Here is a 13,377-nt window from a genome sequence, read left to right as displayed (position 1 = left end):
TGAATTTCTACTTGTCCCTATAATCAATAATAGCCATCCTTCTTGTTTCCTAGGTATGGGCACACTTGGATTACACACTTGGGTTAGAAGGTTTTGAGATACTAGATGTTGAGTTCTGTTACTACTAACTCCCCATACATACATTACTATGATTAGGACATGTATCAGCATACATTACATTTGGTGTGCTGGGTTCCCCTTCTTTGAAATGACCCTTAAAAATAAGTAATAATAGGGTCTTATTTATTTTATGATTAAGAATGTTTTAAATTTGTCTATCCTGAGCATGAATGTAATCATGTATCCCTATATATTAGCTACGTTAAAGATTTAGCAAATATAAAGAATTCAAAAACTCTTCCTCGATATAAAATTGTATGAGATATCTGGAAAAAATAAGGGGTAAATACTTTATTTCCCTAAATATTCTAGTGCCAACAATTTAAGAACCTTTAAAATTAAGAAATTTTAATTTTAAAATTAAAATTAAGAAATTTTAATATAAAATTAAATTTTCAAAGATTATGTAGTGAATAAAGCAAGACTGTAGTCAAAAATGTAGAAGTCAAGTTACTGATACATGAAATCAGAATCAGATTTACTTTTGACTACCTCTTTTACTGGCTTTTATTCTAAAATTCTAGAATTCCATTTCAGATGTTTCTTCCAACTATTTTACTCAACATTAACATTAAAGTAAATTTTTTCTTAATTAATATGAATTAGTAGTAAAATATTGATATATTTCCAAACGTACACTAAATTCATACAAAAGATTATGTTCCTGGAAAATATATTTTATGCGAAATGATAGGTCACATTAGTTTTTTAAATATAGAAACACTGTTATAATAGGATCTTAGACTTTTTAATCAAAAGCTGAATGCCTATTTAAAGAAAAGAAACAACACAACCCAGTACATAACTTTCTATTTTCTGAGTTTAGATCTAGTTATTAGCAAATTTTTGTTTACTACTTAATCTACTTTTCTTTGCTTGGTCTCATTGGTACTAGCTTTATAAACTATAGCTCTGGGAGTGTGATTCCTTATCAGGTGTCCTTCAGACAACATGTATTCTCTGCATAATAAGACATTGATTCCAGTGTCAAAGGAATCAGGAAAACTATTAATTTATCTTTTATGTCTAGCAGTATTTACTTCAAGGAAATGTGCAGTGATAAAAGGGAGGTAAAATGAAGTACTTCAATCGGTTTTTCAGAAAGCCACCAGCTAGCCCTATATTATACCCGTTCCCCCCGCCCCCCTGCCCAAAATCTTCTCAAAGGGATTACTTTGAATTCTAGAAAGGATGCTTTTGATTGCTCCATAAAGTTGAAGACATGCTCGGTATTACAGTAATAACATGGTAGCAGTGCTATCAGCAGCAACATTAAGATTTTGCCCTGCTTTACATTATTCATTTATTCATTTGCCCATCTGTAGCTTGAATTCGTAACAGGAGACACAGGGTCTTTGATGGAAATCCTGTAATAGGAAGCATACGCCTCAGAAACAAGTTTTAAAAGTTTTGGTTGCCGTTGGAAACATCGTTGATAATTTTATTTCAATTATGGGTTAAAACACTGTTTGGAAGCCAGAGGAGAAGCTTCTTGTTTTTCCCAGATGCCGAGTGAGACTGAGAGGAAGGAGGAACAATGTAGTTCAGACAAAGCAACCAATATCTGCCCATCCAGTAATCTTAGGCAGCCATTTATTGTGTAGAATTTAATTTAATCCAATGTGCATGGGGCACCAGAGCTTTGAAACTGCACTTCAGAGTGAGCATGAAGGAGGGCTCATTCTGTTGACATAAATTAGGTTTTAAATAAAGTCCTGACAGAGGCATCATCTGTTAGACAGCATTTTGTTCTCAAAGACTATTTTCTTTTTTAGTTTTTATACTAGTTAATAAATCTTTTTTTGAGATAGAAACAAAAACAAATATGCTAAGTTATCCCTCGAGGAGTAGAAAAATGACAAACAATTTTAAATGATTATAAGTTTCTAAGTAAGACATCTCTGGTAACTTCAAGAAAATCGGTGAGGAGAAAAATATGTTTCTGAATACCAGAGTTGCAAACTTTAAGCTTCAAAAGTTTCAACAGTATCTCAGAGTCTTCCACATGTTGGTGTGACAGTGACACTGACTCATATCCTATCAGAGTAAGCAGTGGTGTCCATTGGATTATCTTGGAGTTTAGAGTTATGTTTACAAATTTTTAGTCAAGAAAGAACAGAGACCAAATAACACTGGCCATAGAAAAACACATTTAAATTGCAACAAAAAACCCATGTTTATTAAACACAGGTTTTTAAAGAGAGAATTCTTAATATCACAGTTTTAGAGAATTTTAGTACCCAATTAACAGTTTGTCTGGTTGTAACCCTAACCTGACATATGCTAAAGGTCAGATTTTAGGTGCCAGGACTCAGAGCACATGGGACCTAGGAGGGGGCTGTGAGCAAAGAAAAAGAGGAGATATTGTCACTACTTTTTTTTTCCAAAAAAATTTTTGGCAATGTATACTGTATCAGTGTCTGTTACTGGATTACATGTTAAATCTTGCTATTATGTATAACTTGAATATGATGTAAAACATTATATTGGACCACCTGATGAAAATAATTCTTCTCTTTATAGACAAGTGAACATATTTCTGCAATGAGTAGCAGAATATTAATTTCCATGGAACGTTTCCTGCCATCAAATGTGCTTTTACTATTACTTGATCAAATGAAATTGGAAGTTTCTAATATGTGTGATGTCTGAGGTCTAGAAATATAACAAAAAATTTTAATAATACAAATATTTATTACATAGATAAGTACCTTATATTTTATTGATGCTTCAGCAGTTAATTACATTAGCAACAAAGTTTTGCCTTTAGTGTTTAGTATATAGTATGATGATAGCAGTTATACTGAGGAACACTTAGATAAGAAAAGCATAAGCCTTTAAAATATGTGTGCATGTATACAGCAGCACACCTCTGATGAAAATGATTAAAACTTTCCAAAAATGAATTAATTAATGAAAAATAAAGACTGCTTTAGAATTAGACATACTGTATTATTTTTACTTTAAGGTTCAAAGATGTGATAGTTTTCTTCGTATATTTGAATTTTATATAAGGAATTCTGAGAAATGATATCTAACTTTATTCTAGGTAATACTCAAAAAACTGTTGCCTTATAAATTAATTATAAATGTTTGCTAGAAATAATGCAGGTCAGTAGGATTGTGAGTTTATTTTAACTTGTCTAAACCTGGAGACTCAGGAGCTAAAGTCAATTCCTATAGGCAGGTAAATTCCTAAGCCTCCATCGAGAATATGCACATCCTCCCAGGAGTATCTTATTCTAGCTGGTGTGCTGGTGCCACAAACCAGACTTGTCAAAGAGATGACCCATGAGTTCCAGTAATGGAAACTGATGTATCTAGTTATTAGCAAATTTTTGTTTACTACTTAATCTACTTTTCTTTGCTTGGTCTCATTGGTACTAGCTTTATAAACTATAGCTCTGGGAGTGTGATTCCTTATCAAGTGTCCTTCAGACAACATGTATTCTCTGCATAATAAGACATTGATTCCAGTGTCAAAGGAATCAGGAAAACTATTAATTTATCTTTTATGTCTAGCAGTATTTACTTCAAGGAAATGTGCAGTGATAAAAGGGAGGTAAAATGAAGTACTTCAATCGGTTTTTCAGAAAGCCACCAGCTAGCCCTATATTATACCCGTTCCCCCCGCCCCCCTGCCCAAAATCTTCTCAAAGGGATTACTTTGAATTCTAGAAAGGATGCTTTTGATTGCTCCATAAAGTTGAAGACATGCTCGGTATTACAGTAATAACATGGTAGCAGTGCTATCAGCAGCAACATTAAGATTTTGCCCTGCTTTACATTATTCATTTATTCATTTGCCCATCTGTAGCTTGAATTCGTAACAGGAGACACAGGGTCTTTGATGGAAATCCTGTAATAGGAAGCATACGCCTCAGAAACAAGTTTTAAAAGTTTTGGTTGCCGTTGGAAACATCGATGATAATTTTATTTCAATTATGGGCTAAAACACTGTTTGGAAGCCAGAGGAGAAGCTTCTTGTTTTTCCCAGATGCCGAGTGAGACTGAGAGGAAGGAGGAACAATGTAGTTCAGACAAAGCAACCAATATCTGCCCATCCAGTAATCTTAGGCAGCCATTTATTGTGTAGAATTTAATTTAATCCAATGTGCATGGGGCACCAGAGCTTTGAAACTGCACTTCAGAGTGAGCATGAAGGAGGGCTCATTCTGTTGACATAAATTAGGTTTTAAATAAAGTCCTGACAGAGGCATCATCTGTTAGACAGCATTTTGTTCTCAAAGACTATTTTCTTTTTTAGTTTTTATACTAGTTAATAAATCTTTTTTTGAGATAGAAACAAAAACAAATATGCTAAGTTATCCCTCGAGGAGTAGAAAAATGACAAACAATTTTAAATGATTATAAGTTTCTAAGTAAGACATCTCTGGTAACTTCAAGAAAATCGGTGAGGAGAAAAATATGTTTCTGAATACCAGAGTTGCAAACTTTAAGCTTCAAAAGTTTCAACAGTATCTCAGAGTCTTCCACATGTTGGTGTGACAGTGACACTGACTCATATCCTATCAGAGTAAGCAGTGGTGTCCATTGGATTATCTTGGAGTTTAGAGTTATGTTTACAAATTTTTAGTCAAGAAAGAACAGAGACCAAATAACACTGGCCATAGAAAAACACATTTAAATTGCAACAAAAAACCCATGTTTATTAAACACAGGTTTTTAAAGAGAGAATTCTTAATATCACAGTTTTAGAGAATTTTAGTACCCAATTAACAGTTTGTCTGGTTGTAACCCTAACCTGACATATGCTAAAGGTCAGATTTTAGGTGCCAGGACTCAGAGCACATGGGACCTAGGAGGGGGCTGTGAGCAAAGAAAAAGAGGAGATATTGTCACTACTTTTTTTTTCCAAAAAAATTTTTGGCAATGTATACTGTATCAGTGTCTGTTACTGGATTACATGTTAAATCTTGCTATTATGTATAACTTGAATATGATGTAAAACATTATATTGGACCACCTGATGAAAATAATTCTTCTCTTTATAGACAAGTGAACATATTTCTGCAATGAGTAGCAGAATATTAATTTCCATGGAACGTTTCCTGCCATCAAATGTGCTTTTACTATTACTTGATCAAATGAAATTGGAAGTTTCTAATATGTGTGATGTCTGAGGTCTAGAAATATAACAAAAAATTTTAATAATACAAATATTTATTACATAGATAAGTACCTTATATTTTATTGATGCTTCAGCAGTTAATTACATTAGCAACAAAGTTTTGCCTTTAGTGTTTAGTATATAGTATGATGATAGCAGTTATACTGAGGAACACTTAGATAAGAAAAGCATAAGCCTTTAAAATATGTGTGCATGTATACAGCAGCACACCTCTGATGAAAATGATTAAAACTTTCCAAAAATGAATTAATTAATGAAAAATAAAGACTGCTTTAGAATTAGACATACTGTATTATTTTTACTTTAAGGTTCAAAGATGTGATAGTTTTCTTCGTATATTTGAATTTTATATAAGGAATTCTGAGAAATGATATCTAACTTTATTCTAGGTAATACTCAAAAAACTGTTGCCTTATAAATTAATTATAAATGTTTGCTAGAAATAATGCAGGTCAGTAGGATTGTGAGTTTATTTTAACTTGTCTAAACCTGGAGACTCAGGAGCTAAAGTCAATTCCTATAGGCAGGTAAATTCCTAAGCCTCCATCGAGAATATGCACATCCTCCCAGGAGTATCTTATTCTAGCTGGTGTGCTGGTGCCACAAACCAGACTTGTCAAAGAGATGACCCATGAGTTCCAGTAATGGAAACTGATGTGCATGTGCTAGAAACCTTTTTACCCAAGACAGAAATCAGATGAATGGAAGCAACTAAAATCTCTTCCAAGTAATTGTTTCAAGTAAAATGACATTGAGTATGTCTTCAAATTTGGTCTAAAAGCATTCAACAGATAAAAGCAAGAAAGTAAATATGCATTTATGTGTGTGTGTGTATATATATATGCAGATAGATGATAGATAATTGATAGATGACAGAGAGCTAGCTAGCTAGCTAGCTTCAGTTTTTAGGCAAGAGATCACTTAGAAGCCAGAATTAAATCTTTTCCATGAGTGAATGTAGGATAGTTAGGTGCACAGAGCTGATGTGTGTGAGTTCGAATTTCAGTTCTATCTCCAATTGATTGTGTAATCATCTGTAATAACATAATTACAGATGATTACAGATTTGTTGTAAGAATAGTCCCTGGCTCATAGAAAGCCTATGTCAGACTTTAATATGCCCAGAAGTTTGAAAGAGAGAAAACGAAATAAGGGATACTAAATAGCATATGGGAAAATATGGGCTGTGGAGTCAGAGACCTCAATTCAAATCTCAGGTAATGCCTCTAGTTGGGTGACCTTGGTCATGTTACTGAACCTCTTAGAGTCTCCGCTTTCTTCTTTGATAAATGGAAGTACTAGTCCTTTATTTGTGAGACAAGGAACAGATTGAAAGCCCCTGCACTTGATAGACATTCAGTAATAGGCTATCTTTCCCTGCAACATTAGTTAGTTGTTAAGGACCGCAAAAAATTTCTTTATTCATTTTTTTTTAATGGCTAATAACATTTATTTTTTAGGGTGGAAATGGTTTACATGGAGCTCCAAACTTACCTGGCAAAAAGGTAAAGAGTTTTTGAATGTTTCATATAAGAATTTTAACATCTTAAAAACTGAATTTGTACATAATACGGTAAAGGTTCAGAAAATGTATTTGATGAAACTTAATTTCCTGGAAGAAAGCCTCTTTCAGAAAGCCACTGACAGATCTTTCCAAAGAGAACCCATGGAAGCAAACCCTTCTCAAAGGGGCCAACCATGCTAGGAGAGAGCTTTCTCAGAGCTTTTGCAACTCTCTCCTCCAGAGAACTCAACAGTTGTGCTTGCTGGGGGCCATGGGAGTGTACATAGCTGCTCTAGAAATGTTTTCACTGTTATTTGTCAGTCTAAAGTGAATAATGGAACAGTTTTTACTACCTTTGGCTATATTTGGTTATTTCTTATTTATCTTCCTTTTTGTATATTCTAGGTTGAGCTAAACATAATAATTACAATGACACAAAATATTAAATACTATAAAGATGCTACAACTAATCTCTTCAAAAAGATAAATTTACAATAAATAGAGAATTTTGCATTGGCTAGGCTCCTTCTTTCTGTGCCTAGTATCTTTCTCTTAACCAAGGTGAGCTTTGCTTGTACCCTTTTACTGTCCAAGGGCTGCTTTCTCCTCTTGGGAAGGGATATTGGTATATATGACCAGCATTACTAGAAACACAGAGACTGGTCTTTTCCAATTTCCTGGAGAGGTAGGGGCCAGCTGTCGTTATACCACCTAGATAATACCACCATAGGGGAGAGCATTATCAATGCAATTGTAGATGCCCACTGTAGCCAAGCACATCATTTCTATGCTCTGGAGAGGTTTTATAGGTCTTAGCAACAAGATGTCAAGAAGTTACTATTACATCTAGGTTTTTCTTTGTATCTAAAAATTACCACTAAGAAAGATAAGCACTTATTAATAGATATAACTTTTGAAAACTCTTCCTTTACTTGGCTTGATAAAGATAATAAGATTGAACCAGCGGTGGTGAAATGGCAGCTTCTGAATTTTTTCACAGCAATTCTAGACAAAACCCATTGATACAGCATGTGCTGCATCTGGGAGTCGAGTTGCAAGCCAAGGGATGTGCAGATTTATCTGTCGGGAAATAGTTTTGGACTTTCCAGCAGCTGTTTGTGGTGGCTGCATCATGCTCTCACTGTGGCTAATGTACTAGGCGTGTTTAGTGGCTTCGATGTCAGCTTGAATTAACAGATCAAGTTAAATTTTTCCTATATTTTAGGAAAAATGGTAGAAAAACAGATAGAACATGCATTCAGTGGCATATATACCCAAATATTAACCTATTTTCTTTCATGATACCTTTTTTGAGGGTAGATGAAGCAGAAATAATTGTTTAATAATGTTTGTATATTTACATATACACGAATACATATATTTGATTATATGTATTACATGTAGAGTATATACAAGGAGACTATACATATAATAAAAACCTGGCATTTCTTTTTTTAAAACACAAATTTTAATCATATTAAGTGTTACTTCATTGAAGCATTACAGAAAAAAACCTAGAGATAAGAAACCCTTCATCCTTGTCTTGGTACACTCAGGAAATGTTTCCTGAGTGCTTCTTAGGGGTGGAGGGGTGAATATGACCCATCCTGGAGACTTACTTGCTGGCTATGTTGTCATAAGTGTCTGACATGTATTTGGTGTTCAATAAATATTTGTTGACTGTATAATAAGACATCAGTAGTATAAATATCTGTGCAGAATTAAGTGGGAAAATAAGCTTGTCAGATCAGAGAGGGTTTAGCTGAAGAAAAGGGGACTTATACCTTTTAGAATAAATATGGTGGTTGGTTGGGAGCCAGTCCCCTTCCTGTGGCTGAGAGGTAGGTGGTGAAGAGCATGACTCTGGTGTCGGAGCTGGAGCCAGAACTCTGGAGTTCAAACCTGAACTTATCCCTCATGCAACTCTCACTGGAACAGTGTTCTGTTGAAGTCAGTTTGAGGAGGAAGTTTCTACTGGATCTAGTGAAATAAATACTATTAATGACAATAATTGCTGACTTAGTCTGTGCCAGGCACTCTGTTGATGCTTTCAATTCTCAAAACATCTATGAGAAAGGTACTATATATGGAGAAATTAAGTTTTATGGAGATTAAATTGCATTGGAAGTAGTGGAGCTGCTTGTACCCTAGAAAATTGTCCCTTCGGTATTTAGCAATATTTAAATTTTATATAACTTAATATTGGTTTAGAGCTTACATATTAGAAATGGTCTTTATAATTATTGATTTTTTCAGTGTTAGACACGTTATCATTATTATTATAATAATTATATGCGTTAAAAGTAGTTTTCCTATTCTTATATACATTTCTCTCCTGCAGGGAGAACAAGATTTTAAAGGCAGCAAAGGAGAAATTGGTGAAAAGGTAAATATCTCTCTTTATATACACATTTGTAAAAACAAATTATGTTCTTGAAAATTTTTGAAGTGGAATATCTAATTTGTTTTGTGCTTTCATATAAGCAATTCAATAATTTTATAGAAATGATTGAAAATATTTCCTTCAGTTAAAGTAGACTTCATATATTAATGTGTGTCAGAAATCTTTCTAAACATGTTTGGATAGTAGTTATATCTAGACATTTCTTGTTAAATACATTCCATCAATATGTAAATGATTCAGACATTTACTAAGCATTATATTTTTGTGTTATAGCATCATTGATACACTAGATGTCCAAGTCTTTAAATAAATGCTTTGTTTATATATATACCTGGTTTATTAGTGGAATTTTCCTGAAGACATAAGTAAGAACTAACTGTAATAGGGTTCAACAGAAAAGAGATGGAGCACTCAGAATAGTTTGAAAGAGTTTAATAAAGGGATGGTTTAGATGGTAGGGGCAAGGTGTAGGAAAACAACAAGGATTATGTAATATTTTATATTGAGTTGCAGTGGACTCCTTAAAAACCACATGGTTACTAGTTACCAGCCCCAGAGGCAAAGAAAACCTTATGGAGAGGGCCAGATAGGAGCTGAGGGAAGCATTTAACCTAATAGTCTAGCAGTCATTGTTTTACACATTTGCAGCTTTCTACTGAAAGTACAGAGATTGGGAAGTAATTTAGTCAAAATTTCCCTTTAGGCAATCATTTTGAATCCTTCTGCATTTTATAACTCTACTTTTATTTTTAAATAGAACAAAAAATACCATTCTTTTATTTAATAAGATGTCAAGTAATTGGAAAGCAAGAAAGAGGTCTAGAGAGAGAAAGAGATCATCTCAAATTAGACAGTATTGCCTATATTTAGTTTTTTGGGTGGTGATCAATTATTTGCTTCTTCAATAAGTGTTTATAGACAGAATGAGCATTTACTATAATCATAAGATAAATTACACATGTTGTAAACTACTGGATAATTATTTTGCTCATAGAACTGGGAGGGAGAAAAAAGGATAGTCATATAATCATAATTGAGGATAATTCGATTAAGCGATGACATTTAAAAGTGAGTCGCTCTTCTTAAAAATTCTGAGAATATTTTTGCTTTAGAATAAGTTATTGCAAGGCCATGCCTTTAAATAAATGCTTTATTAACACCTATTCCTATTTTATTTAATGGGATTTTACCTGTAGGAATAAGTGAGAATAAGCAAGAAAAACATATATTCCCTGCAATTTAAAGTCACCATCTCACTAAAATATTAGTGGTTATTTTGATATTTTTATATATAGTTGGTATTGCTCAGTAATAAATTGATTCTCACAGGCTCTGAGGTATTGAAAAACATTCAATATATTTGACTTCAAAGATTTCCCTTCTAATATCTCATATCAAAGAACATTTGCTTTCAAGTAGTCAATTTCACAATAAGGTGAAAATATTTATGGAGAACGATTGAGATATCTGGAAGAAATAAAGCTACAAAAAGACAATACTTGAATGAGAGTTAGAATTCAAATGGTCTATAGTCAGATGTAAGATTCACATAGTAAACCTTATGTTAAAAAATACATTCTATATTATTTACCATATATCAAATATATTATTTTTTCAGTGTTATATATTATGCATTCTGATTTTAACCACATATGTTTTCCATAAAGTAAATAATCGAGGTCATCTTTTTGTTTCTAGATTATAAACTTTTTCTTTCTAGATTAGTTAAATAAGAAATGTGAAGCACTCACTTTCAGGTGACACCAGCATGATAGTCTTAAACTGCTAACAATATAATTTGTTTTATGAACAAAGACCATCTAATTTGAATTTTGGTTCTTTGTAGAAAACTGAGTATATAGGTACTATAAAACCTACTTTCCTTCTTTAATTACCTTATTGTGGCCTTCGCCATGTTTAAAGTTTGACTGTTTTAAATGACAAAATTCACTAGTCTCAAAATAAAATAATTCGGGAAGTTTTTCAGAGATGTCATATCTACCAAAGACACATGGCTACTGAGCAAAAAAGAAAAATTATATCAACTGTCAAAAATGAAATACAATCTGATGATTTTCAGTCGTCATTTCTGTAATCCAGTATAAACCAAGTAGAGATATCTGCTGCTTTTCATTATGGCTGGAAAACTAGCCTTCAGGCCAGTTCAACTCTTAAGCCAGATGAAAAGGTTCCTTAATGTGTCAAACATGCTGATTTTAGTCCAGAGAAGAACCCATGAAACTTAAACAAGTATAGAGGACTTCATTTGAAAGTATATTCCTCAGTCGATAGCAATTTACAGTGGCAAAAACTCAGATAATACCTGGGCAAACACAATTCAGCCAAGTCGGTCCTCAAGTAAAAAGTACTCAAAGGGGTGGTTCATTCTCTCAAAAATTAGTTACTTGTACTGTCAGGGCTCTCCCAGAAGACAGTTATTTCCAGGTTTATCATGATCTTGTTTATCATGTAGAAGTGACCTCATCTCACCGCCCCATTCCTGGCTGGCAAAGTCAGGTGAGCATCGTTGAAGGATCCTTTGACTCTAATAGCACTGTTCATGAGGCAGGAGGAATGAGATCTATACTCTGGCTGAGAAATATTCCCCCGCTAAGGTCCATATTTTGGTGTCTCTGTTCCTATGGGAGTGATCTTAAACATCCCTTCTTTGGGAGATTTTCCTTACGTTACTTCAGTATTGTAGGTGTTGTGTGGGCAACTACTTCCAGTGAATGAAATGGAGAGTCTACTCTTGTCGTGACAGTTATCCTTATACTGTTGCTCTTCCTAGCAATGATGCAGTCAGACTCTTGTTAAATGACCAAATGTAAATGTATGAACTAAAACTCTGAACATCACATTGGAAAAAGGTCATTTAGCAAAGGTTCATGGAAGTGATCATCATTCGTAAACCCTGAGCCCAAGATTTTATTTTTAGTCCTTGTGAAAATAGGAGTATTATTTGGTTACATTTATGAAAAGAAGCAGCAAATAAAAAAGCAGATGTAAATATTTGCTTTGTTACAGTATTCAATATTTTTAATTGCTTCAAATAATGTGATTTAGTTTGCTTTTTAAATTGTCATTCTTTTATGGTGTCGTTCCAGCCCTGAAGTTTAAAAATTAATTTCTTCAGTGTTAAATGTGATTCTACTGAATTTTATTGTTAAATATCATTTGATCATGAGAGAGAAACAGGTGGCAACTGCTACCCATGCCACACTTTTCCTAACATTTTTCCTATATTTTCTAGATAAAATGTCAATTTCAGTTCACTCAAGAGTGACATTTAAGTTAACATGGGCACATTTAGTAGCAAATCATTACAAGGATCTAAAATGTTTCCACTAGTGCGGAACTTTTCCATTTGAAGAATTAAAATGATCTGGTCTTTTAAAGATCACTTAAGTTTAGTGAAAAGGAAAAAAGAACAATCAAATGAGCTTTTCTTCATGAACCGTGAAGGGGGTATGGACAGTATCCAGCATTTGACATTTCTGTAGCTAAGAGTGTTCATGGTGAAGCAGGTTCTGGCTTATTCTTCTTGTTTAAATTTATACGCATTACCTACTTTGATCATCTTGATTACTGGTCTTTTCTTCTACTCTGAGTTAAACTAATAACAGTAAACACAATTACAAAACAAATAAATGCATATGGTTCCATCTTTAATTCACTTCTTAAATCTTTGAAAAATTGTTGTAAATTTCCAGTGAAAATTATGGTTTTTATTGTCCTGTTACCAGAGTGTTATCTAGGTCCTAAAATGCTGTATGATATAAGATATTTATTTAAATCAGAAAATTATGTTAAATATTTATTACTATGGTTTTATAGCTGTCACAAATATTTTTACCTGACAAAATTCACTGGAATAACATCCCACTGATTATTCTTCTTAGATGATTTATTTAACCATTATAATTATAGAATTCTGTATAAAATGCGATATTCAAATGAATAAAATTATTAAAATGTCAGTAATAATTTATGGTAAAGTACAAGTATACTTTACTACTCCAAAATGATCTGACGTTATTTATAATTAAGCCATATATCCAATCATTTGCATTTCTTCTATAAACAGTCAACATAGGGAAATTTTCAGATGATATAATTTAAATTTTCATAGGCCAGACTAAAATAAAATATATTTAGACTTAGTGTTGATTTTATGTATGATGTGTAGTCTTTTGC

The 13,377-nt window shown here is 33.1% G+C and overlaps 1 protein-coding gene across 1 annotated transcript in view; it reads left to right on the top strand.

Moving 5' to 3' along the window:
* COL19A1 (collagen type XIX alpha 1 chain) overlaps positions 1 to 13,377 on the top strand; it is a 317,873-nt gene that overhangs the window by 90,572 nt on the left and 213,924 nt on the right. The window contains exons 10-11 of the mRNA XM_011361196.1: positions 6,733 to 6,777; positions 9,118 to 9,162. Coding sequence (XP_011359498.1) covers positions 6,733 to 6,777; positions 9,118 to 9,162 — 90 coding nt within the window. The remainder of the gene's footprint in view (positions 1 to 6,732; positions 6,778 to 9,117; positions 9,163 to 13,377) is intronic.

The sequence above is a fragment of the Pteropus vampyrus genome, unplaced genomic scaffold, assembly GCF_000151845.1.
Source record: "Pteropus vampyrus isolate Shadow unplaced genomic scaffold, Pvam_2.0 Scaffold64, whole genome shotgun sequence".
NCBI classification, from domain to species: Eukaryota; Metazoa; Chordata; class Mammalia; order Chiroptera; family Pteropodidae; genus Pteropus; species Pteropus vampyrus.
This window is presented reverse-complemented; position numbering and strand designations above follow the sequence as displayed.